At 54.9% G+C, this 21,646-nt stretch overlaps 8 protein-coding genes across 8 annotated transcripts; 5 read left to right on the top strand and 3 right to left on the bottom strand.

Moving 5' to 3' along the window:
- Positions 1 to 550: 550 nt before the first annotated feature.
- Positions 551 to 3,520, top strand: CABS01_12113 (uncharacterized protein; the record flags this gene model as incomplete). The annotated part of the gene is made up of 1 exon (XM_060545467.1): positions 551 to 3,520. The coding sequence occupies one exon, from the start codon at positions 551 to 553 to the stop codon at positions 3,518 to 3,520; it is 2,970 nt and encodes a 989-aa protein (XP_060396983.1).
- Positions 3,521 to 4,053: 533 nt separating this feature from the next.
- CABS01_12114 (acetyltransferase) lies at positions 4,054 to 5,105 on the bottom strand (the record flags this gene model as incomplete). The annotated part of the gene is made up of 2 exons (XM_060545468.1): positions 4,054 to 4,427; positions 4,514 to 5,105. Coding segments are annotated over 2 exons (966 nt in total), but the record flags the coding sequence as incomplete, so codon positions are not given.
- A 1,380-nt stretch (positions 5,106 to 6,485) lies between these two features.
- CABS01_12115 (short-chain dehydrogenase) lies at positions 6,486 to 8,445 on the top strand (the record flags this gene model as incomplete). Its single annotated transcript, XM_060545469.1, has 3 exons — positions 6,486 to 6,537; positions 6,596 to 7,378; positions 7,874 to 8,445. 3 exons carry the CDS (start codon positions 6,486 to 6,488, stop codon positions 8,443 to 8,445), a joined length of 1,407 nt encoding a protein of 468 aa, XP_060396985.1.
- A 291-nt stretch (positions 8,446 to 8,736) lies between these two features.
- CABS01_12116 (AhpC/TSA family protein) lies at positions 8,737 to 11,027 on the bottom strand (the record flags this gene model as incomplete). Its single annotated transcript, XM_060545470.1, has 5 exons — positions 8,737 to 8,761; positions 8,864 to 9,384; positions 9,544 to 9,847; positions 10,126 to 10,582; positions 10,667 to 11,027. The coding sequence occupies 5 exons, from the start codon at positions 11,025 to 11,027 to the stop codon at positions 8,737 to 8,739; spliced, it is 1,668 nt and encodes a 555-aa protein (XP_060396986.1).
- Positions 11,028 to 12,514: 1,487 nt separating this feature from the next.
- On the top strand, positions 12,515 to 14,383 carry CABS01_12117 (uncharacterized protein; the record flags this gene model as incomplete). The annotated part of the gene is made up of 1 exon (XM_060545471.1): positions 12,515 to 14,383. The coding sequence occupies one exon, from the start codon at positions 12,515 to 12,517 to the stop codon at positions 14,381 to 14,383; it is 1,869 nt and encodes a 622-aa protein (XP_060396987.1).
- A 445-nt stretch (positions 14,384 to 14,828) lies between these two features.
- Positions 14,829 to 15,891, top strand: CABS01_12118 (uncharacterized protein; the record flags this gene model as incomplete). Its single annotated transcript, XM_060545472.1, has 4 exons — positions 14,829 to 14,854; positions 15,325 to 15,388; positions 15,472 to 15,521; positions 15,756 to 15,891. 4 exons carry the CDS (start codon positions 14,829 to 14,831, stop codon positions 15,889 to 15,891), a joined length of 276 nt encoding a protein of 91 aa, XP_060396988.1.
- Positions 15,892 to 16,609: 718 nt separating this feature from the next.
- On the bottom strand, positions 16,610 to 17,989 carry CABS01_12119 (uncharacterized protein; the record flags this gene model as incomplete). Its single annotated transcript, XM_060545473.1, has 2 exons — positions 16,610 to 17,400; positions 17,452 to 17,989. The coding sequence occupies 2 exons, from the start codon at positions 17,987 to 17,989 to the stop codon at positions 16,610 to 16,612; spliced, it is 1,329 nt and encodes a 442-aa protein (XP_060396989.1).
- A 1,593-nt stretch (positions 17,990 to 19,582) lies between these two features.
- On the top strand, positions 19,583 to 20,122 carry CABS01_12120 (ubiquinol-cytochrome C reductase complex 14kD subunit; the record flags this gene model as incomplete). The annotated part of the gene is made up of 3 exons (XM_060545474.1): positions 19,583 to 19,707; positions 19,803 to 19,965; positions 20,024 to 20,122. 3 exons carry the CDS (start codon positions 19,583 to 19,585, stop codon positions 20,120 to 20,122), a joined length of 387 nt encoding a protein of 128 aa, XP_060396990.1.
- Between the last annotated feature and the right edge of the window lie 1,524 nt (positions 20,123 to 21,646).

Consider the following 21,646-nt stretch of genomic DNA (forward strand, 5'->3'; position numbering starts at 1 on the left):
GCTCCCGAGGGGTGTGGGGTTTGACCCCCGACCTCTCTATTGAGTGACGAACTGTGGTTCACCGTTCGAGGGGTGGGAATTAGACGTCGTAAGGCTACGCGAACGAGGGGACAAACTGGTCAGAGAGGTTCGCTAGTGGGAAAGCATGGCCATGTGTTCTTGCAAGGTTGAGAATTGGAGAAATGTGATGTAGGGGAGGAGAGGAGGATTGAGTCAAACGGTCAACGGAAGGCCCAACCTTAGCCCAGCCAAGCTACAACAACCAGCTAGCTAATAAGCTCATCAAAGTGCCTTGTATTCCCACACTTTCTTCATCCGCCGTGTGCCGTAGCGCCGTTTTCCACAGTCTTGGGTTTACTCATCTTGGCCTCTTTTCCATCTCACCTCTCGTCGCAAACTACCTACCTTACTCTCTTGTATTGACCCACCAGTTTAGTGAACGATTTGATAATCTGATCATCGTCGCGAATCAAATATCTTCCAGTCTCGACAGCTCTGCTTCCAGCTTCACAACATACCATCCCACGCCGAGCACAGGTCACCACCGCGAATGGCGGCCATGCGAGACCCCGAACTCGACGATGTGCCTCCTCCGCCGTACTCCGAGACAGACATCTACTCAAACTCTGGCCGGCCGTCAAATCCGCCCTCAAACTCACAACACATCTCGTCTCATCATGGCGCCGACGACGCTGCCTCGCGCGGCTCTTCGCACGCCTCATCGCACAGCGAAGTCATCTACACCCCGCCATTGACACCCCGCACCGGCGGCCCAGGCAGCAGCGGCGGCGGCGGTTTTCACCATCATAGCTCGAATGCGAGCCTCGACCTCTCCAGCCGCTCTCTCGCGGCAACTGGAGGAGGATCTCACCAGTCTCAATCTCTTTCGGGTTCAGTGTCGGCATCAACAACAGCGTACTCTGAGTTTACAGCATCCTACTTCGAATCCAGGCCGCCGCCCGCGGCACTCGCCCCGCTATCCAGGGACCAGCTTCTCGTTCACGCACTGACCGTCAACCCGACCTCGACACCGGACGACGTACCCTACTCCCCGGCCTGGGCCCCCCGCGACGTCACGCAGCAGGACTGGGCAACGTTTCTCAATTGCCTGATCCCGCACCACGCTGCGGCACGGAACGAGGCCGTCATCGTCCGTAAGCTGCAGGCCGAGGAGGAGGCCCTTGCTGCCGCCGCCGCTGCCAGGTCGAATGGAAGAGGTACGGGGCAGGGCAACAGCGGCGGTAGCGCTCATGCTTCGGCGCAACTAGATCAGATTCGCGCGGACAGGGAGACCGACCCCGGGGCGGCGGCCGTTGCTTCGGGTACAAGGAGAGAGGAAGCAGAAGGTGTGGTCGCGCAGTGGAACGAGGGGTTCTTCCGACCCAGGGGCATGCTCATCACGCTGGTACCTGAGGTAGCGGAGGACGATCTGCACATGCCGGGCGCGTGGGACCGGTCCTTTGACAGAAACGTTGAGAATCCTGCTATCGGAGGCGGCAACCGTGATCTTGGTCTCGGTGATGGGAGTGGCAGTGGCGGTCCCACGCCCGTACCATTCCCAGCACATCCCGGTCAAGGGCCCGCGATGCAAACTCAGCAGCAACCTCAGTCTGGCTCCAACGAATCACGAAATAGCTGGAGCTTTGGCGGTATCACTGTCTCCACGGATGGTATCAACATTGGCGACCGCATTGTCGCAGGCAGCAACGGTATTCGAGTAGGGAATCTTATTGCGGACGAGAACGGCATCAGATTTGGAAGCACTACCACGCCCCGCGCGCAAGCGCATTATGCCGGCCCCGGGTGGGCTCCTCCTCCGCCTCTTGCACCTCCGGGTCCGCCACCGGCACCCATGTTTGGCGGGCCCGACCAAGTACCAGGAACCTTTTTCCCGACGGGGCCGCCTCACCCTCAGCCACCGATCATTCCACATCCGAACCCGCAGCATCCCTTTTACCAAGGTAGCGGCCCAGAACAACAACACGCTCGCCATGAGAGCGGAGATGGCGGGAGAGACGGAGCAGCAGGCCGCGGTCGGCCTCCCGGCCGGTACCCCTCAGACCAGCGCTCCATCTCATCCTCCTCCGCCTCTTCTTCATCTTCGGCATCCTCTGCATCCTCCGTCGGCTCACTGCCAGACTACGAAGATCTCTACCCTTCACAGCTTCCCATCTACAAACAGCGTATCACCACTTGGCTATCACACCCAGAACAGCCCGTCACGAAAGACGATATTGCGCAGCTGCGCGAGGACATACGTTCCGCCGGGTCCATAGCGGCGACGCAACCCTCGCAGCAGCCAGAGAAAGGATCAGAAGGTGCAGCAACAGCAGCTTCTGCTGCGTCGAAAAAGGCAGAGGAGAAAGCCCTCAGAGCGGAAATTAGAAGCATCACGCAGGACTGGCGCAAACTCAAGCGCCAGCAGCGGGCAACGCGCAAGGAAAAGCGGAAGGAACGCCGCGCGAGGAGGAAAGAGGAGAAGAGGGAGCGGAGGGAGGAGAGGAGGGAAAGCAGGAGGGAGAATAGGGGGGCAAGGCGGGAGCAGAGAGAGGCGCATAGGGAAGCGCGGAGGGGCGGCGGTCGTGGTGGGCTAGGAGGAGATCCTAATCACCATGATCACCAACGTCGGCATCAGCTAGAGCACCAACGGCACCAGCAGCAACAGCAGCAGCAACAGCAGCAGCAACAGCAGCAACAGCACCAGCACCAGGCGCAACAGAGACAACACCAGGAGCAGCAAAGACAACATCAGGAGCAGCAGCGTCGACATAGCCAACAGCAGCAACAACACCAACAGCATCAACAAAATTCACAACACCAACAGCATCAGCAACACCAGCAACATCACGGTCCCGGACCGGCGCCGTGGGGCGGGCCGACAGTGTTTGTCCCGCCGATTGGTGTTCATGTTCCCCGACCCCCCGTGGTACACGGCACTCCTCCGATCCCCAACTTCCCCAATAACACCTCTCCTGTGCCGAATGTTTGGGGCATGCCGTGGGGACCTCCAGGGCCGGGTAGAGGTTCCATGCCGGGTGGTTTCCCAGGCAGTGGTCCTCCTGGTCCTCCTGGTCCTGGCCACTGGGGAGGGTTGCCCGGGGCATGGCCATTCACAGCAGTACCGCCAGCGCCGGCAGCAGGGAACAGAAGCCCCAGCATCGGCGGCGGCGGCGGTGGCATGACCTCCGCCCCATCCACGCCGACGCCGCCCTCGTCCCAGGCGCTTTTCAAGGCGGTGGAGGACATGGAGAAGGACATCGCCAGAAGGGTGGAGGAGCTAGACAAGGCGAGGACCGAGATGCGGGATAGCAATCCTGGAAGAGGACGCTGCGGCGGCGGTCGAGGCTGGGGCCGTGGCCGTGGCGGGGGATGCGGCGGAAGAGGCGGCGATGACAATACGCAGCGCCTAGAGGAGGAGATTGACGAGTTGTCGAGGAATATCGAAAAACTCAAGGTCGAGGCGGACGCGGAGTTTGCGCGGGAGTTGGCGGCGGAGGATCAGAAATCTGGGGTGTGGTAGATAGACCACACACCACCCTCTCATACTTATTTACCTACCTTATGAATACGGTATCGGGCATGTGTATAGTCTGTAGGAATAACCAGGAAACTTTTCTTTCCATTATACCGCCACCAATGGCCTCGTCTACTGTCTTTTTTGGGGTACCTTACTATGATGCGCCATAACCCAGTCATGAACATGATCGTATAAAGCTTTTGAACTCCGCTGCGTAGGTCAAGCTCGTACAGACAGTCATTCTCGTCCCAACATTGAGCTCTACATTTCCTTCCGTCTGTCCTCCTGATGGCATGAGAGATTGCAACCAAAATTTCGGAACTACATGGCGGTAACAGTTCGAAGAGCTGCATCATCAGCCCGTCAAGTGCCATCTGCCTCGTGCTTTTCCCGCCCACGCCGCGAACAGGCGTTTACGCTGTCCCCAAAGGTGAGGAAAGGAGCAAATCTCTTGCCCGCGCGCGGTTTATCACAGCCCCATCACATAGCCATCAGAGCGAGAATCAGGCCAACTGTGCCCCCGGGGAGCTCCACCTTTAGTTCTTACTCTCATTCTTCTCAACAAGCTCCCCAACACCCAACCCGCGACCGACCTTGACCTTGCGCTTCTTATCAGCGGCGGGCGCGTTCGGATCGCGCCCGACGTCGCCCACGGCTTCGCCCTCGTCTGCGGCTTCACCCGTAGCGGCCTCCTCCTCCTCGCGGTCGCGCTCGTCCTGGATCTGCTCGCGGATGTAGCCCAGGTCGAGCTTCATGCAGTAGGCGTCCTCGCCGTCGGCGTAGTATTTGCTCTCCGTCTTTTCGTTCTTGAAGCCGAGGGTGTCGCGGTAGAGGTGGATGGCGGCCTGGTTGGAGACGCGGACGTGGAGGGAGACGTACTGGGCGCCGAAGGTCTCGACCATGGCGAGTTCTGTGGTTATGTCAGTCCGTCAGTCCTTTGGTCGATAGCAATGCCGTAGACAGCGCGTCCGCGTAGGAACAGAGGTGGAAACGTACGACTTTGGCGCATCAGCTTCTCGGCGATACCGAGGCGGCGGTGGGTGCGCATGACGCTGAGACTGGTGATGTGGCCGTGGGCGACGCCGTCGGTGGGCTCCTCCTCCATCTTGGCCAGGACGTAGCCGACGATCTTGGGGTAGTCGTAGGGGGTGCGCTTGGGGCGGGAGACGTCGACGGCGACATAGCTGAGCTGGGGCCACGAGAGGGCGTGGTAGAGGTAGTACTTTAGGAAGTAGTTCTCGGGCAGGTTCTCGAGGTTGGCGTGCTGTATGAGGGGGAGGTCGGCGGGCTTGAGGAGGCGGATATCCATGGTGGGCGAGGTTGTGTCTGAGTCGTGGGGGCTGTGAATGAACGGACGGGTTCGAAATGACGACGTTGGCCGGCTTTGCGTAGAGTAGCGCAAGGCTGAAGAGACGAAGGGTGCGGTGGTGGGTTGATCTCGCGATGGGGGGACGCTGAGGAGGGAGGGGAGTGTGGTGTAGACTTTTGGGAAGACCCTGGTCGTTGGACCATGAGGTGGCTGCAAGAACCCCACCACCGCCGCACAAGGCTCCGAGCGTCGCTCAAAACTGCCCCGCCAGATGCTCAGCTAAGATACACGAGCTTATTGCAGCTCGAACTGTACTTTTCCGTATTCACAACCGTTGACAGGGCAGGCTCTTCATGTTTCGAGCCTTGAGTTGGACCTTGACATGATCCATTGTCGGATGACTAAAGCTGATTACCCTCTGTGAAGGTTGTGTTTCTGTAATTTTCCTCAAACTTCAATTCAAGTTGTTTAGAATGGTTCGTGCCATCAATGTGTCTGAACTCCGACCGACTTATGAAATTGGTACTGCTCGCACAGAGATGAGATTGCATCCGCAACGTTCTACTCTCGGTGCGGTTCTCTATTGCTGTCAATTGACTAAATCACTACTGAAGCACTCGCTCAGAAGACATCCGAATCTACCGCATGCGGACCGCCTTTCAGTTTAGTTGCATCTCAAGCTTCACCATCGTCTAGACCGTCATTTCCTATTCTCAAGACTGGAAGAAGAGCCCTTAATCACATAATCTATTAAAATATTCTCAAACATACAAAATCTCATCTGGGAAGAGATTACTCTTTCATTGCCGAGATATTTGGACACGAGCTTTGGGCAAGTGATTGAGGCTTGTGATGCTTACGGATACCAGGTAGTACTTCTAAGTGTAAGCCGGACTACTCTCAGCTCTGCGGTGATAACGGACTTTGCTTTCATTCCATTCTCATAGCGCTTCTGCATTCCAAAAAATGCACAAGTACACATCATCAGTACAACACGAAGCCCACCAAGAAAGAACCCTCCTGGTCCTCAGACTTAAAACGCTAATCCACGATGATCCAGGACCACCAAAAATCGTGGCCCCCTGGGCGGCGTCGAGCCCACGGCCCGGGATTGGCGCGGGAGAATGACGTGGGGGTGTGCCAGGTGTGGGATGCCCACCGACCGCGGGGCACAACAGATGGAAACTCCAGCGCATAGCTCTGCGATAGCGGGGTAGCTTTCACCCAGAAACACCGACTGGAGTTCCCCCCATCCATCCGCGTCCCACGACATCTAGACCTGACAAGTTCAGATCCCGCCCAATGGAACGTGCCGGCGGGAACTGCTTCGTCGCTCAACAAGTTTCTGATGGGTCACGAGAGCTGCTAGCATTACTCATTCGGGACAATCGAACCCTGCCCAGATACCTTAGGTAGGGTTTCTGGTCCCTGAGTAAGGTAAGGTAAGGTAAGGTATCCGTACTCCGTAGTCTATGTAGCTTATAAGAACCATCTCCGGGCTCCCGTCCTCTTCTCATCGTGAACTTTGCCGACCTTGCCTCAGTCTCTCGTCTTCCCTTCTTTGATACCACAACTATCCCTTGCCCTCTCTCTGTACTTTCAACCGCATCCTACGTCGTATTCACAAGGAGCCAGCAACCGATTAAAAGCTCCATCGCAATGTCTCGTTCTCTCGACGGCAAGCTCGGAATCGTGACCGGTGCCTCTCGAGGTAAGACTTTCAATAAATATAAGCTCACAACATTATCTAACGTAGATTCACCGTCCAGGCATCGGCGTTGCCATCGCCGAGCACCTCGCCGCCAAAGGCTGCAACCTCATTCTGGGCTACACCTCCCCCTCTTCCCAATCCCCAGCCGAACAACTCGCAACAGACCTGAGCACAAAACACAACATCCAGACCCTCGCGGTCCAAGCCGACATGGGCACGCCCGAAGGACCCCGATCCCTCGTCGCAACCGCAAAAGCCCACTTCGAAAAGCTCAACACCAGCAGGAAATTCCAAATCGACATCCTCATCAACAACGCAGGCGTCGCCCAAAACAACCTCCTCCCCGCCATAACAGTCTCCCAATTCGACGTCTCCTACCGCGTAAACGTCCTCGGCCCCTTGCTCCTAACCCAAGCCGTCCAACCTTACCTGCCCCAAGACCGCTCCGGCCGCATCGTAAACATGTCCTCCGTCAGCTCCTCCGCCGGCTTCCCCGAACAGAGCGTCTACGGCGGCACAAAGGCCGCCCTCGAGGCCATGACGCGCACCTGGGCCCGCGAGCTCAGCGAGAACGCCACCGTCAACGCGATCAACCCCGGTCCCGTGCTCACCGAGATGTACGCGGGCAACACGCCCGAGTTCAAGCGCTTCATCAAGGGCTTCATCGAGCACGCGCCGCTGATGAAGGCCAGGCAGGGGATCGACTCGGACGAGCTGGTCAAGGCCGCTGAGGAGGAGGGCGGGAGGCCGGCGTACGTTGGGGAGATTGCGGGTATTGTGGGCATGCTTGTCTCCGCGGACTCTGCGTGGTGCACGGGACAGGTTGTTTGTGCTAACGGCGGTATGTTTTTCGGGTTGCAGTAGAAGAAGCAGTTTACATAGATGGGACTTCTTACGTTGAATTATGAGGCCGTAAATTTGCGTAGTTTGCTGTGTTAGTTACGAGGTAGACTTAGAATCCAATTCCCCATGTTCCGTTGAGTTAGAATTATCCCCATTTTTCGGCCCTTGAGCGATGATTTCTCTTGTCGAAAATACGAAAGTCAATTCATAAGTATTCATCTAACCACGTGTTGCTGGGTCGTAAGAGTTCATCTTTAAAAGTTGAGCGTCGAAACTTATGGGTGTAAACCACTAGCCAAAAAATCCGCTGAGTCAAACTACACAATTTTGCCCCGCCACCATTTCAAAGCACCCCTCCATCAACTCTCAACGCCAATTACCAGGACTCACCGTGACTTACAACCCGAAGAGGCACTCTCAGGCGTTAAATTCCAAAAAAGCCAAGTTTCACCTATTCACCTTTCATAAAAGTCATCACCCACCATGTCTCTAGACCCCTTTGACGACGTCCTCACCCTCGAAGATCAATTCTTCTCGGAGGGCTTCCGCCAAGGCACCGAAGACGGCATCCAAGCAGGCAAAATCGAGGGCCGCTCCGTCGGCCTCGCAAAGGGCTACGAGAAATTCTACGAGAGCGGCAGGATACACGCCCGCGCCGTCATATGGGCCAATAGACTGTCCCTCCCCCAGAGGAATAGCAGCACTGCCACCAAAAAGCCGTCCAGTTCTTCAGCGGCAGCCTCAGCCTCGGTTTCGGGCTCGGCCGAGCAAGCCCAACTATCGACAGAGCCGCCATCAGAGTCACAAAACAAGACCTGCTCCCTACCGCCGCTGCCGCCCAACGCGAGACTGGAAAAGAACGTCACGACGGCGTTTGCGCTGGTCGAGCCGGACACGCTCTCCAAGGAGAACAGCGACGACGCCGTCAACGACTTTGACGACAGGTTGAAGAGGGCGCAGGGCAAAGTCAAGATCATTGAGCGCATGACGGGTGAAGTGGTTTCTGCGCCGGAGGCTCCTGCTGCTGCTGGCGATATAAAGGTCCCGGAGACCAAGGAGATTTGAGGGAGTTTTTTTCTTCTTTTCTTGTTGTTTCTTGTCTTATCAAGGAAGACAACATATGGGGCGGTTTTTGTCGATGGCCGTTTGAGATTTTGAAAACGGCTACATCATGAGAAACGGGGGTGAGATACCCAACGGACGAATAGAGTAGCACAGAGACCTGGAGAGGTCGATTCTTGGAGACGTGGACGTGAAGAAAAGAAAAACGTTTCAATGGAATCTAGTGCCCTTCATATTTACAATTGTCCCTCCTCTCTCCACACTGTACAGCGAGCCCCGCGGTTTCCAAATTGCTCAAGCAAAAGTCCGGCAAGGGTAGCTGTTCACTCAAGGTTAGCAAAGTTCCTCGTCGTCACCAAACCACACGACGCCCCCCTCTCCCCGAGGGAAAAAAGGAGCGCAGAAAGAAATCAAAACTCACCCTTCACCGTAGGTCTGCTCCTCGTTGACCTTGTACTTGTGCACATCCCACTTCCCACTCTTCAAATTCTCACCACTCGGCGTCGGCGGCAACCCATTCGTAAACAGCGCCTCCTTGCTCGCCTCGACGGCGCCCTGCGCGGCGTTCTTCTCGAGGTAAGCCGCGATGCCCGTCGTCTTTCCTTCTTCCTTGGCCGCGACGAGCGCCTTCTCGCCCGCCTCGCCGATAAGCTCGACGCGCGGGTTGGCGGCGGACCCGACGGCCAGCAGGCCGACGACGTCGGCCTGGTTGACGACGCTGATGGCCGGGTAGTTGCGGCGGGCGTCGCGCTTCCAGTACGGGTTGTCGGCGATGTCACCCGCGGGGACGGTGACGGGGTCGTCGTAGGCCAGGGGGTCGTTGGCGCCCGGTGCCGGGTTGCGGAAGGTCGGGTTCAAGGGCACGCCGGAGGAGCGGTTGGGGTCGATGGCCAGGGAGCGGCGGATGCGTTCCCAGATGCCTGTGGACTGGAGGGTGTGCTTCTGTAGGAGGAGGAAGAAGACAAGGTTAGCTACTGTTTGCTCAATCGAGGTCGTTCAATGGTTCGTCGGAGGGGTGGTGGAAATATGGTGGTGGCCGTGATGATTCGTGATGGTGTTTGGATTTCCCTGCTTTTTCGCAGGATCAATTGAGGTTCGTACCTGGGAGATCTCCACGAGACCGCCTGCCGCAGCCTTCGCAATTGCCTTGGAGGCCATCTTTGGCGACGTCTGTAGACGGTGGAGGGGAGATTTGGGGTTGGTGGGTTTCGATTGGCAAACGGTTCGATGACCAGCTTGAGGTTGGTTGTGAGGTTCGGGGGACGGGAGAGAGTGCTCCAGTTTCTGGCAAGGAACCGGAGGGCCGAGGTTTTGCCGGTCGAAGCAATAGCCGTGCTTGAATTTGCAACCCGGCACCACCAGCTCTTGGACCAAAGTATCCACTTCACCACTTCCCCTTGTAAAGCTACATCGCTGGAATTTCCGGGGGGTTCATCGCATCGAATCGGCCGTGGGTCAAGATGGCACGCAATTTCGCAACGCACCGCAGAGCTGTCCATCTCGAATACGCCGACGAGGAATGGAAAAAGGCAATGCACACGCCCAACGCCAGACAATCAATTCCCAGCTACTATACGGATACAAGAAAACCCTGCCTTGCCTTGCGCTGTTCAGGCCCTCCAATTGCAAACGCATTTTCCCTCACGAAATTATACTTACACTGCAGCAATATGACATAATTACTCGTCCTTCTTCTCATCCTTCTTCTCGGCCTCATCGGCAGCATCCTCCTTTTTCTCCTCATCAGCCTTGACCTCTCCATTGGCCGCCTCCTCTTCCTCCTTGGCATCGGCGGCCGGGGCTTCGGTCGCGGCCTCCTCGGCACCGTCGACATCGCCGCCCTCAATCAGCGCCGTGACGACGTCAACGGTGCCTGCAGGGCTACCGGGCTCGGCGATGAGGACCTTGCCGGCCTTGTCGACGACGAAGACGCCGCGCTGGGTGCTCTTGGGCGGCTTCTTCAGGCCAATGGCAGCAATCAGGGTCGCCTTGGGGTCGCAGAGCAGCGGGTAAGGCAGCTTCTGCTTCTCCTTGAAGGTGGTGTTGGCCTTGGGCGAGTCCATAGACAGGCCGTAGATGGCGAAACCCGTCTTGGTGAGGGGCTCGTACGAGTCTCTGAAGAGGCAGGCTTGCTTGGTGCCTGGATATCAAAAGCTTGTTAGCATGGTTGGTCGGGCAAGAGGTAGGCATTACCAAGCATCTATCGGTGCAGGGACACACTCACATCCGGGAGTCGAGGCTTTCGGGTAGGTGAAGAGGACGACGCCGGCCTTGCTCTTGTCGACGAGCTCCTTTAGGGTCGTCTTCTCGCCATCGTTGGTCTCAATGTCGCCGCCGAAGCCGTCGAGGTCGATTGTCTCACCCTTAACCGCCTTGACCTTCTTGCCAGAGCCATTGGCAGCGGCGGGCTTCTCGACGGGCTTCTCGGTAACCTTTTCAACAGGCTTTTCGGCGGGCTTCTCGGCTTTGCCCTTGACGGCGCCCTTGACCTTCTCGGCCGCCTTGGCTACCTTGGACGAGGCCTTCTTGGGCGCCGGAGCCGGAGCAGGCTCGGGGGCCTTGCGCTTGCGAAGCTCGACAGGCATGGTGGTATATAGACTCAGCTGGGATATATGCTGTGTATGGTGGGTACAGGTATCCGTATGGAGGTATACAATGGGAAGATCGCAGAGAGTGTGCGACTTGAATAGCGGCGATGCGCTGGTGATGCGACCCAGATGCGATGGGAAAAGAATGCGAAATTGCAAGAGATGGGAGGGGGTTACGGGAATCGAGGGAAGTTGAGAGGTAAACAGGAGGTCGAAGAGGACGTCCTCGAGATGAGCCAATCACAGGCGGCCATGGCCAGAGCTTCAGCCGGGACCAGGGGGCTGATGCGATGCAGATGTCCTGCCGTGTTGCGCTGCTGCATTTTGGCGGTGCGGTGCGGTGCGTCGCGGGTGCTGGTGCGGGCGCCCCCAGTCTGTCCCTGTTCAGTGTCTCTTCCCTTCCCACTCACGTCCAGCCTTCCCTCCTCTTTGTGTTTCTCCTTTCTGTCTAGCTCAGCCTAATTATTAAGCTCCGGTCGCCGTGAGCAGCGGTATTATTAGCCGTTGCTGTTTCTGGGGGGTGGTGGTGGTGCCGTGTCAACGTTGTATGGTTGCTCTGCCTTGAAGAGTGCTGGCTCGGAATCTGCGTGTCTGGGTTCCCCCAAACGAGAGCAAGCAAGCATGGTCAGCACTCAGTATGGAGCAAGAAAGAGGTGCAGGTCCATCAGTTCGTGCCTTTCGTGCTCTCGGCTGTTTCCCTGCCGCCCGACCTCTCTTAACCTCCCATCTGCCATTTCCCTCATTCTCAACAGTGAAGAACGTCTTCGCACCCCTGTCCATCGTCCAGTAAGCTTTTCGACCATTGCCCGTGCGTTCCTCGACCCCGAGCTGGCGGTCTTAGTGAAGCTAGCCTCCAAGGGAGCGCACGTTCTGGTGCCCGTCCGGCGTCGGGCTTGCTGTGGGGGGAAACACCAGATGGCTGGGCCTAAAAGCCGATGTCACCGATGTGAGATTAAGTACGCTGTCTCACCTGCCGAGCAACCAGCCGTCATTGACACTTCTGTCTCTTACACACCGTGCTTTGCGTTCATCCTCTTAATCTCTTTGCTACATCTTACTTTGCTCCGGTGGCAGTCAGTGGTTCGAGATGCCATCACCGACCTGATGAGGATACAGGTTCAACAACACCTCCTCCAAGATGTGTGAGGCAGGCGGAAGCAGATCCCGGCGTAGAACGCCTTGTGTAAGCGCCTTCCAACACGCATATGCACCTTCTCATATGCCAACATCTTTCCAACTGTAACCTGCAATTCTGATTCGTTGGTTCTGGCTTTTCACTCAACTCCGTCTCAAGTGAGGCAACGATCTCTTCGAAATCTCATCTGCCCTCCGCTCTGCTAAAGACACCTTCCTCTCGTCAACGAGCACACCCATTCCCTCATCTTTTGCAACCAACTTAGCCTTCTTACTTCATTCCTCAGACCCCATCCGTCTCTAGTTGCTGTCCCTGAGAAACCACATCTGTCTGGCTGCAAGTACCGGCCATGTGGCTCATCAACGTCGATACCCTTCAGCTGGAGGAGTTCATCGAGCCAGATTTTCCTTATGCTATCCTCTCTCATACCTGGGCTAGCGAAGAAGTGTCCTTCCAGGAACTCAAAAACCAAAGAGACGACAATGTATGGAGAAAGTCCGGTTACCACAAGATTTACAACACATGCCGAGTGGCCAAATCCCTCGACTTGGGTTACGTATGGGTCGACACTTGCTGCATCGACAAAGCATCCAGCGCTGAGCTATCCGAGGCTATCAACTCAATGTTCCGCTGGTACAACCGGTCATGGATCTGTTTCGCCTATCTCTCAGATGTGAATGACCTGGCTGGCTCGGCCACATTACTCGAGAAATTGAGGGCTTCTCGGTGGTTCACCCGGGGTTGGACTCTTCAAGAGCTGATTGCGCCAAAGGTCGTCACTTTTTACAACGCGTCCTGGCAGCTACTTGGTTCAAAGGATACTTTGTCGCCCTTCTTATCGTCCATCACAGGCATCGACGAGGCCATCCTTATTGGCAAGGCTCCTCTACTCAAGGTCCCCGTTGCAACCCGCATGTCTTGGGCCTCAAAACGCCAGACTACTCGAACCGAAGACTCTGCCTATTGCCTACTAGGTATTTTTGATATCAACATGCCTTTGCTGTACGGCGAAGGCGAGAAAGCCTTTGCCCGGCTGCAGTCTGAGATTATGCAAGAAACAAACGATCTGTCTCTACTTGCCTGGGCCTCATCGGTCACAGATCCAGAGCGACAAGAAGAATACAGCGGACTGCTTGCAAAGTCACCGTCCGACTTTATCGCATGCTCAAATCTGAAGCTGATCAACAACATGACGCTGTCCGAAGACTTTGAAGTTGGCGTGACCAGGACGAAGTTCTCAATCAAAACCGTGCTCTGGTACATAGATGGCTTCGGCGACAATGCCAGCACTCGGGATGAAGCAGGATACGTGCTACCGCTACATTGCAGTTTTCTGAACCCAGATTTACCTAAGCCGACGTCTTCAAGAAGCTACGGCGACGGCAATTCCATTCTAATAGGTGTCATGATTGCCAAAACATCCTCCGGGTTTGTGCGTTATAAGCCCTGGAGTTTAATCGCACAGTCTCACAGCCTACAAGGCCGTTCAGCACCAAGCCTGCCAGGGATACAGGTATTGAAATCGTGGGTGTACGAGGAGAAAGTCAAACCTGTTAAGCTAGTACGCCATTTGACTTCCGAAGCGGCCTTGGAAATGCACAGTACCAGGTTGAAGAACGCAATATTCGTTTCTGTCGATATCCAGCTCCTGAATGATGGTCCATTCGAGACTCTCCATGCACAACCTAGTGCGCTCTGGGATCGCCTGAATCGAGTATTTCTCGATAAAGTCAAGCAGGAAGCAGTTCGCAACGCAACGGAAGCTCGTTTTCTGCACTTCTGTCTTCGTTCGGGCGAAAAAGTCCTCCTCATTTGCGCCATCACCGAGGGCCTCAAATCTAGATCCCGCCAATGCTGGGCTGCTTTGCTGAACTATGAAGAAGATGAAATGGGTAGATGGATGATCGACCAACTTGGCAAGTGGGATGAAACATCAACCTTGTACGCAACTGCCCGACACATGTTGGTTTACATAGTGCGAGGCGGATACAAGACTTACCCTTTTCGGCCGGCATTACAACTATGCCCAATAGAGTACTTTGCGACAAGCACGAATCCGGCTTCGCGCACCATCCGGCTGTCTGACGGTACGGAGGAAGAGGTCACAGTCAGCATCGCTCCTCATGACGCAGCCGAAGGCGCCTGCGAGGTCATTGTTTCGTTCAAGAAGGAACCTCAACTATCTCCCGGGAACAGCTCAGATGCCGTTGTCGATTAACAAGATATCTCGGTTAAGCGTGATTCGCCCGCCACGACCCGCGACGAATCTAACATAAACTCTACCCGAGCCCAGGATCTCAATAACAACACGAAGGCAAGATGGCCGAGCGGTCTAAGGCGCTAGCTTCAGGTGCTAGTCAAGTAATTGGCGTGGGTTCGAATCCCACTCTTGTCATGTGAAGCTATCACGGGCTTAACCTTTTGGAGTATTTGGAGAACCCTTGGTGTTGCAGGCTTTGGATAACCTACACGATTCTCCTCCGCTAATCCCTTCTTTTTAATCCTTTTTGGCAGACGCTACAAAAAAATCTAGTTGATTTCACGTGTGGGTCCACTCTCATTGCGTTGCTAATGTGAAGGCCGCTTTTCTCTGACTTCTTCGCATCCTTGCACCATCACACTGAGTCGATGGAAAAGGTTTGTCTACTCAAAGCTCAATTCAAATGGCACAGAGATTTACTCGTACTACGTATGTCTGTCTCATCGTGTTTTGTCTCCATTACCTCTCTTTACATGCCTTTGACTTAGGTAAGATAGTTTGGGAGAACAACAACGGCACGTTGTTGTAAGTCAAGCACCGATTAGCCAAGACATCAATTATCAGTCTCTCAACAACGAAAGAGCGTTCGCGTTAGAAAACGTGACCATTCTTGGGACTACAGATATCTCGCTTGCCCTGCCAAAGTTCCGTCATTACAAAACTTGTCCCTGAACACAACTGAACGAAACCTAGTCCAACAAGCCCTCCAGGGCAAAGCCAACCTCATATGCCTATAATCACTTCTTTGACCCGGATACATGCATATCCCCCCACCAGTCCCCAATCCTCTAACCACAATCAGCCCATCCACATCTCATCCATGATCCCACTCACCTCACTTACACACACCCCCTCTCACCCTCGCGAAACCTCAAACCTCACCGCATCCCAAAACACAGAATAACATACGTCCTCCGGTCGGGCGATGCTCATAAGATGAAGAAGGGAAACCTGACACCAAAGGTAAGGGGGTCAGGAAAAAGACGAAACTTTCCCCCAAATGATGAGAACCTCCTGAACTGACAACACCCCCCCCTTCCCCATAGACCATCACGGCCCCTCTAGCCGCCTTCACGATGGCCTGTATCCTCTTCGCGTAAGTCTAACACTTGGGGTCATCTGTCTCAGGGTTCACATAACGATACGTCTTCTCCGGATGTCTGCTGTTCAGAAGGATCGTGAGGTGAAAGCTAATATCGAACCAGATACACCCGCTCATCAATCCGCTCGGCGCGTGATCAGGCCGTACGTCTACCCATCTTCCATCCCCCCTTGGAAAGTGCTATACAGCAGTGGGAACTTCGGGATGGAGAAACTGACGTTTGTGCAGAGACATCCCCACGGCCCGAGCCATGGACCCGGCAACGGTAGCCCGTCTTGAGGTTCCCAATGCGTTGGATCTTGTGAGCGTGGCGCCAAAACCACGCTGTGCTGAACGAACGCAGCGCGGCAGGTTCACCGGATAGACGCAGAGAAAGGCCACATCTCCCACAAGATCGATCACTGGCCCTCTGTATCAGGAGTTGCAGACCAAAAAGCTAGTTCAATGGCAAGGAGGAAAGCAGTAGGGCTTTCGCGGGTTAATTTTCGTTATTCTTTTTTGGAGTTTGTTTCACGGTTTTCTAATGTAGTTATACCCCCTCCCTTCTCTGCCCACGTTTCTGACTCTGGCAACTGCGGACTGCTCAATACCAAAAGAGAGTGAAGACACAAACATGGCTTCAGTGTGTTTTCGTATCAAACTCCTTGTATACTCTGCGCCAAACAAGTGTAATGCTACAAAAGTGAGCCGCCCTACTTCCCGTCGGTAGGAATAAACAATGCCATGCTCCCCCCGCTTCTCAACTATGAACTACCATAGGTGTCCGAAATCGGTTGTGAACTAGGAAAGAAAACCATCCTTTGCATGTGATGAAGATGAGGGAGGGATGGGTCGAAGGTGCCATCTCTCAAGTAAAGAAAGGGAACTATTGCTTGGTTTCCGTGACCTGAATCGAGTTTGTCTATACCTGACGACCAAAGTTAAGGGTATCTGGAAAATCCCGTCCCCATTTCCTAATCTCAACATCTTCTCTTTTCCCCTCGAGACTGCTAAAACGCACATATTGCCTTGACAAGTTTCTCTCTCTCCACTTCTGTCTTCTTCAAAATGAGACCGCTCTCTCTGGCTTCTGCCCTACCAGATCATGGCTCGGCAGGTGTACCCCTTCCTAATTTCCTCTTGCCCTCGCTCCTCGCATGGTTCAAATGTTTCATCGCAAACTCATACGTCAGCATCGTCACTGTCGCGGCCGGCACCGCTCGCATCATGTTAGTGCCCATGCCAGCGTAGAAGGCCCTCCAGCCCTCCTCTTTGAGGATCGTCCGGAAGGTGCTGACCACGCCGCGATACTTTGGTGATAACGGCTGCTGCGGTTTGCCGTCCTCGGATAAAGGGACTTTGATTCCCAGACCCTGTAGATACTCGGCTCCTCCCACGGGCTTTCTCTGTGTCTGCAGTCTCGTGCGGATCACCTCGTGAGGGTATGTGGCACTGCTCGCCATGATCTTCGATAATATCGAAGCACCCAGCACTCCCATCCATTGCGACTCTTGAGAATCGCCCTGAGTCGGCTCTCCCATACCCTGGCCAGTGAACCTCGTTTTCAGATACTCATATGCTGGGAACTGCACTGCCACGTGCGTAAGTCCCAGCAAGGCGGGTGTGAGACCAGAGTAGAAGGAAAGGACGCCCTCGGAAGTGTACATCTTGCGTGCCGCATCGATTGTTGACCGGTAGTGCCATGAGCTGTGATTTGTCGGTCTGGAAGTTGGTGTGTTGCCCGATCTCGGGAACTGCGAATGATACTTGCCCGGGTCATGGGCAACGCTTTGCGACATCAAGCGAGTCTTGATTACCCAAATGGGATTCGTGACGACAGTGCTACTGGCACCAGCGATGATGGATGACCAAAAGTTGATCAACACCGTGTTGTCTGTATCTCGAGTCAGCCAACATGACTCCCACAACAGAGACTTCAACTTACCATGACGGTGTTTCAACCAGTCCTTGCTCTTATTGTAGACGGTAAACCATACAGCCCAGGTGGGCAAATAACCCAGTACTATCGGGCCGAGTCCCCTATACATGCCGCGTATTCCCTCGTCCTTCCAAATCACACGGGCGGTGCCAAGCAGTCCATTGTAAAGCTTCGGGCCATGTCCGACATGTCTTCCCTTCTCAACCGGATTGAAGCCACCCTGGGCCTGCAATTTGGTCTTGATAACGTCGAGCGGGCACGTAACAACGCCCGAGGTAAATCCTCCCACAGCACCGGACAGGGCGTTGAACTGGGCGTCGGAGGCGCCAGCTGCCCACCGCTCAAAGGCAGTGATCGTCTCGTTGGTGGGCATGACAGCAACGGCCTCTTCAATAGCAGCTATCGCTGCGCGGGCAGGAGCTGTGGCTGGGTACGCTCTCGAGCTGCTGTAGTTGGGATATGTCGAGGTCGGGTAAGGCCCATATTCTTCGTCGTTGGGGTGCGGTGCGCCTCGTTCAGCGTCGGGTTGTTCGTCGTGAGACATCCCCTCTCACTGTTGAGGATGATCGGGATCCAGAAGTGCGGAGGTTAGGCGCAAGCTGGGTACGGTATCAGCAAGGAAAAGGCGGCAATGTCCCGCTATGTGTGCTGGTTCTCGGAGAACTGGATGCGAAGAAAAGTGCGGGTAGACTAGAGCCGGTTCTCTCGGTGTATTCGTCGTGATTTGTTCGACGTTCGTGCTGCTTCTTTGGTGTCTTTTCTCTTTGGCCGTCTCTCCGTTTGTGTCTGTCGTGTACGTCTCAGTCTGGTAGCTGGATAGATGCTGGACCTTCCCAAGTGTCCCGGTATGCGGGGAACGCTCCCACGCCGCCGTGACACTGAACGACTAGCGGTTATCGCAGCCCATTGGCCTTGCGGGGGAACAGTTGTCTAGGGCAGGTATTCGAGAACGGTTCTGGCGAGAAGGAGGCTCCCAAGCACACGGGATCGGGAAGTGAGGGGTGAGAAAGGAGAAGGGGAGCAGGACGAGAGGTGGTGGTGGTGGTGGTGGTGGTGGTAGTCGGTACGGTACGCAGTAAGAGCGCAGTCGGGGGAGTTGGAGATTGGATATTGCGAAAAAGCGCCGAGGTGGAGCGGGACGGAGCACGAGAGCAAAATGATGCGAGCTATCGGCTGTCTTTTTGGCAGGAGGTCCCCACGCTCAGGGTACTCTTACAGGTGGAGGCAGGCGCAATCTAGTGGGCTGGGAGGGAGGAAGGAGCAGTTGGAGCGCTGGATAAGACGTGCCGGAGCAGGTCCACGGGTGAAATGGGCTGCTGAAGGAAGGGACCTGTGCGATGACGCGCCCGTTGCTTTTCTGCCGTTAAGTAAAGAGTACCACTACGAATAAACCACCGAGGAAGACGGGAAGCTTCCCTCGGGTGCTGGCTCAAACCCCGGGAGCAGCCGATATTCCCAATTCTTGTTTACAGCCCTGGATGATCAGCAACAGAAGATGACGCAGTGTCGTTTGTCTCACGTTAATGACTGGCAGCTATGTAGTCTGGTAAGATGTATATTTCGCTCCAAACAGTTGCCAATGTCCTTGTGAGAAGAGCTGCGATTAAAAAGACAAGAGACGCCAAGTGTCCAAAAGACATCCCAGACGACGTCCAAAGTCTCTGAATCGCAATCCCAAAAAGCCCAGAATGAAAAGTTTCAAGCTTCCAGACCATCGAAGGGGAGCTCCACCTCCGCCGGTTCCCTGCGGCTTTGCCCAGCACCACAAAATGCAATTCCCAATCATTCGCAGCAGGGTCTGCAGTGCTATCGTGGACGGGCATCCCGTTGGTAGCTCCAATTACCTCATCGGGCCCGGGATCCAACCACGAAATCTGCACCTCTATCTCTGGGTGGTCCGTGCGGCCGGGTCTTCTCACCAGCCACATCGTAGTCATGTGCCACACCTAACGTGGCGCGTGCCGGAATCTGAAGGATGATCACATGACCTGTCCGTCCCGAATCGTTGCGCATCTCCGGGATGCTCCACGAATTTCCCATAGAGTCCCAACCTCAGGCGATCCGCAAAACCGTACTCCGCGGCATTATATCGAAACCTCTCCTCTCCGCGCCCACCACGCACCACATAGCCGCCACAATGACTTCGCTCATTTCCAAGCAGCTCGCCGACGGCATTCTTGCCCGCCCCTTCCTGAAGAGCATCTTCGTCCCCTTCTCCAACTGGTACGCCAACGCTGCCGGCCACCGCAAGCTCGGCTTGAGGTAAGCAACTCTTCGACAACCCGACCACAACAATTGCCACCGAGGCTCCGGAAGACAACACAGAAACTAATTGCCAATTTTTTCTTCGACTGCAGATTCGACGACCTCATCGAGGAGGAGACCGATATCGTCCAGAAGGCCCTGAAGCGTCTCTCCCCCAAGGAGTCCTACGACCGCGTCTACCGCATCCGCCGCGCCGTCCAGCTCTCCTACCAGCACAAGCTCCTGCCCAAGAACGAGTGGACCAAGCCCGAGGAGGTGCGCATCCCGGACGATTGAATCGAAGAGACACATGAGGACTGACCCTCGACTATAGGACTACCCCTACCTCGGACCCATCATCCAGCAGATCCAGGCTGAGGAGGCCGAGAGGCTGGCCTTTGAGACCATGGAGGTCCAGAAGAAGCACCACTAAACTACATCTTCCTGGTGGGGGATCACGTTTGGACTGGAAGGAGGCGGAGAGAGCGAGCCGCGCGCACGATGCTGTAAAGTATGACGAAGGGGAACCGCCTGGCCGAGCGCGCGACAGAAATTTAGACCAGGGGGGCGAGCGAGTTTAGAGAGAACAAGGCCAGGCGGTTCGTGTACCTTATGTATAGACCTTTGGAGGGGGTTGCTTTCTCGTCAATTGGAACTCCCTGCTACATTTACAGGTTCCGCTGCGCTCGAATAGCACCAATTGATGACACTTTTTTTTTGGCCTTGGAATATCAATGTTCTCACGGTTGCCCCCCCGGCCCGGGTTCGCGGAAGCTAGCTGACATTGTACGCACTCTCACTGGTCGCAACCCACAGACCCACTGCAGTGCATCAACATCATGAGTAACGACTTTCTTTGACGGCTTACTGCGTTGAAGGTCGTTGAATACACTGATGCTGTCGCTGCCGAATTTCCTCAAAACTGTCGCTACATGGAAACCCGCATCTCAATCTTTTTATAGGCTAGGTTCATCGCACTATTTATCATGTCAATTGATCGCAATCACTTTTTCGCATACGGATACATCATCTGCGAGATTCAGTTGGCGGTGCCTTGTTACCAATGAGGCTGCAAAGATGTGGTCGACAATCGGAATCGACATTACATCAGCACCTAACAAGATACAATCGAATCTCGGGGCGTACTTCTTGAATCAGTGAACTCGTAGTGATCATGTATCGAGAAAACTTTACTACTGGACTGCGCTGGCGACCCACAGGTAAAGACCATCATTATTAGGAGATGTGTGTAGCACTGCCCGTCAGTGCAGCTATTGACGAATTGAGGTGCAATCATGGTGGGCTTCTTGGCTACGTAACGCCTTCCACCAAGTATTCAGTTCTCGATTTGGATTCTTGGTAGATCAGGTGGAGCACCAAGCTTTCGTTCCTGCGAATATTTAATAGTAAGGGTGATTACAAACAGATACGCATACGCCCGCAAGACGGATTCGTGAAAGATGATCTCACGTCGCCAGTTAGCTACAATCTTTGCATTCCCCTCTGTTATACGAGCAACTATCTAAGGAGAAGGGCTGACGTGTAACTCTTCTCACTCATGCCTAGGAAGACTGCACAAAAGTAGTAAAATTCCCGAATTCACGGTCCAATGCTCACTTGCAGCAGATTCGTAATTCTGCCAGTGTTGGATATCTTAAGAGACGATCCGAGGATGCAAAGGCAATTCAGAATATGGTCAACATCACTTCACATCAAAACAATCTTCACTCCAGACGACCAAAGGCGAGACTCCGTAACTTGCCGCTCATTGCTAGAGCAAAGTGACAATAGCCAGTGAGCTCATTCCCCTAAGACCTGTTACGGATCTAGTATACCTCGGTTGTTACGTGAACCCTCATAAGCTAGGTATGAAGGAAAGCATTGGCACTCCGAGGCTGTCCAATGGCCTCCAAAGAGCAACAAACGTATAGCCACGCTCCCAGTGCAAAGCGCCCCT

Source organism: Colletotrichum abscissum (assembly GCF_030869225.1).
Source record: "Colletotrichum abscissum strain IMI 504890 chromosome Unknown Scaffold_35.1, whole genome shotgun sequence".
In the NCBI taxonomy this organism is placed as follows: domain Eukaryota; kingdom Fungi; phylum Ascomycota; class Sordariomycetes; order Glomerellales; family Glomerellaceae; genus Colletotrichum; species Colletotrichum abscissum.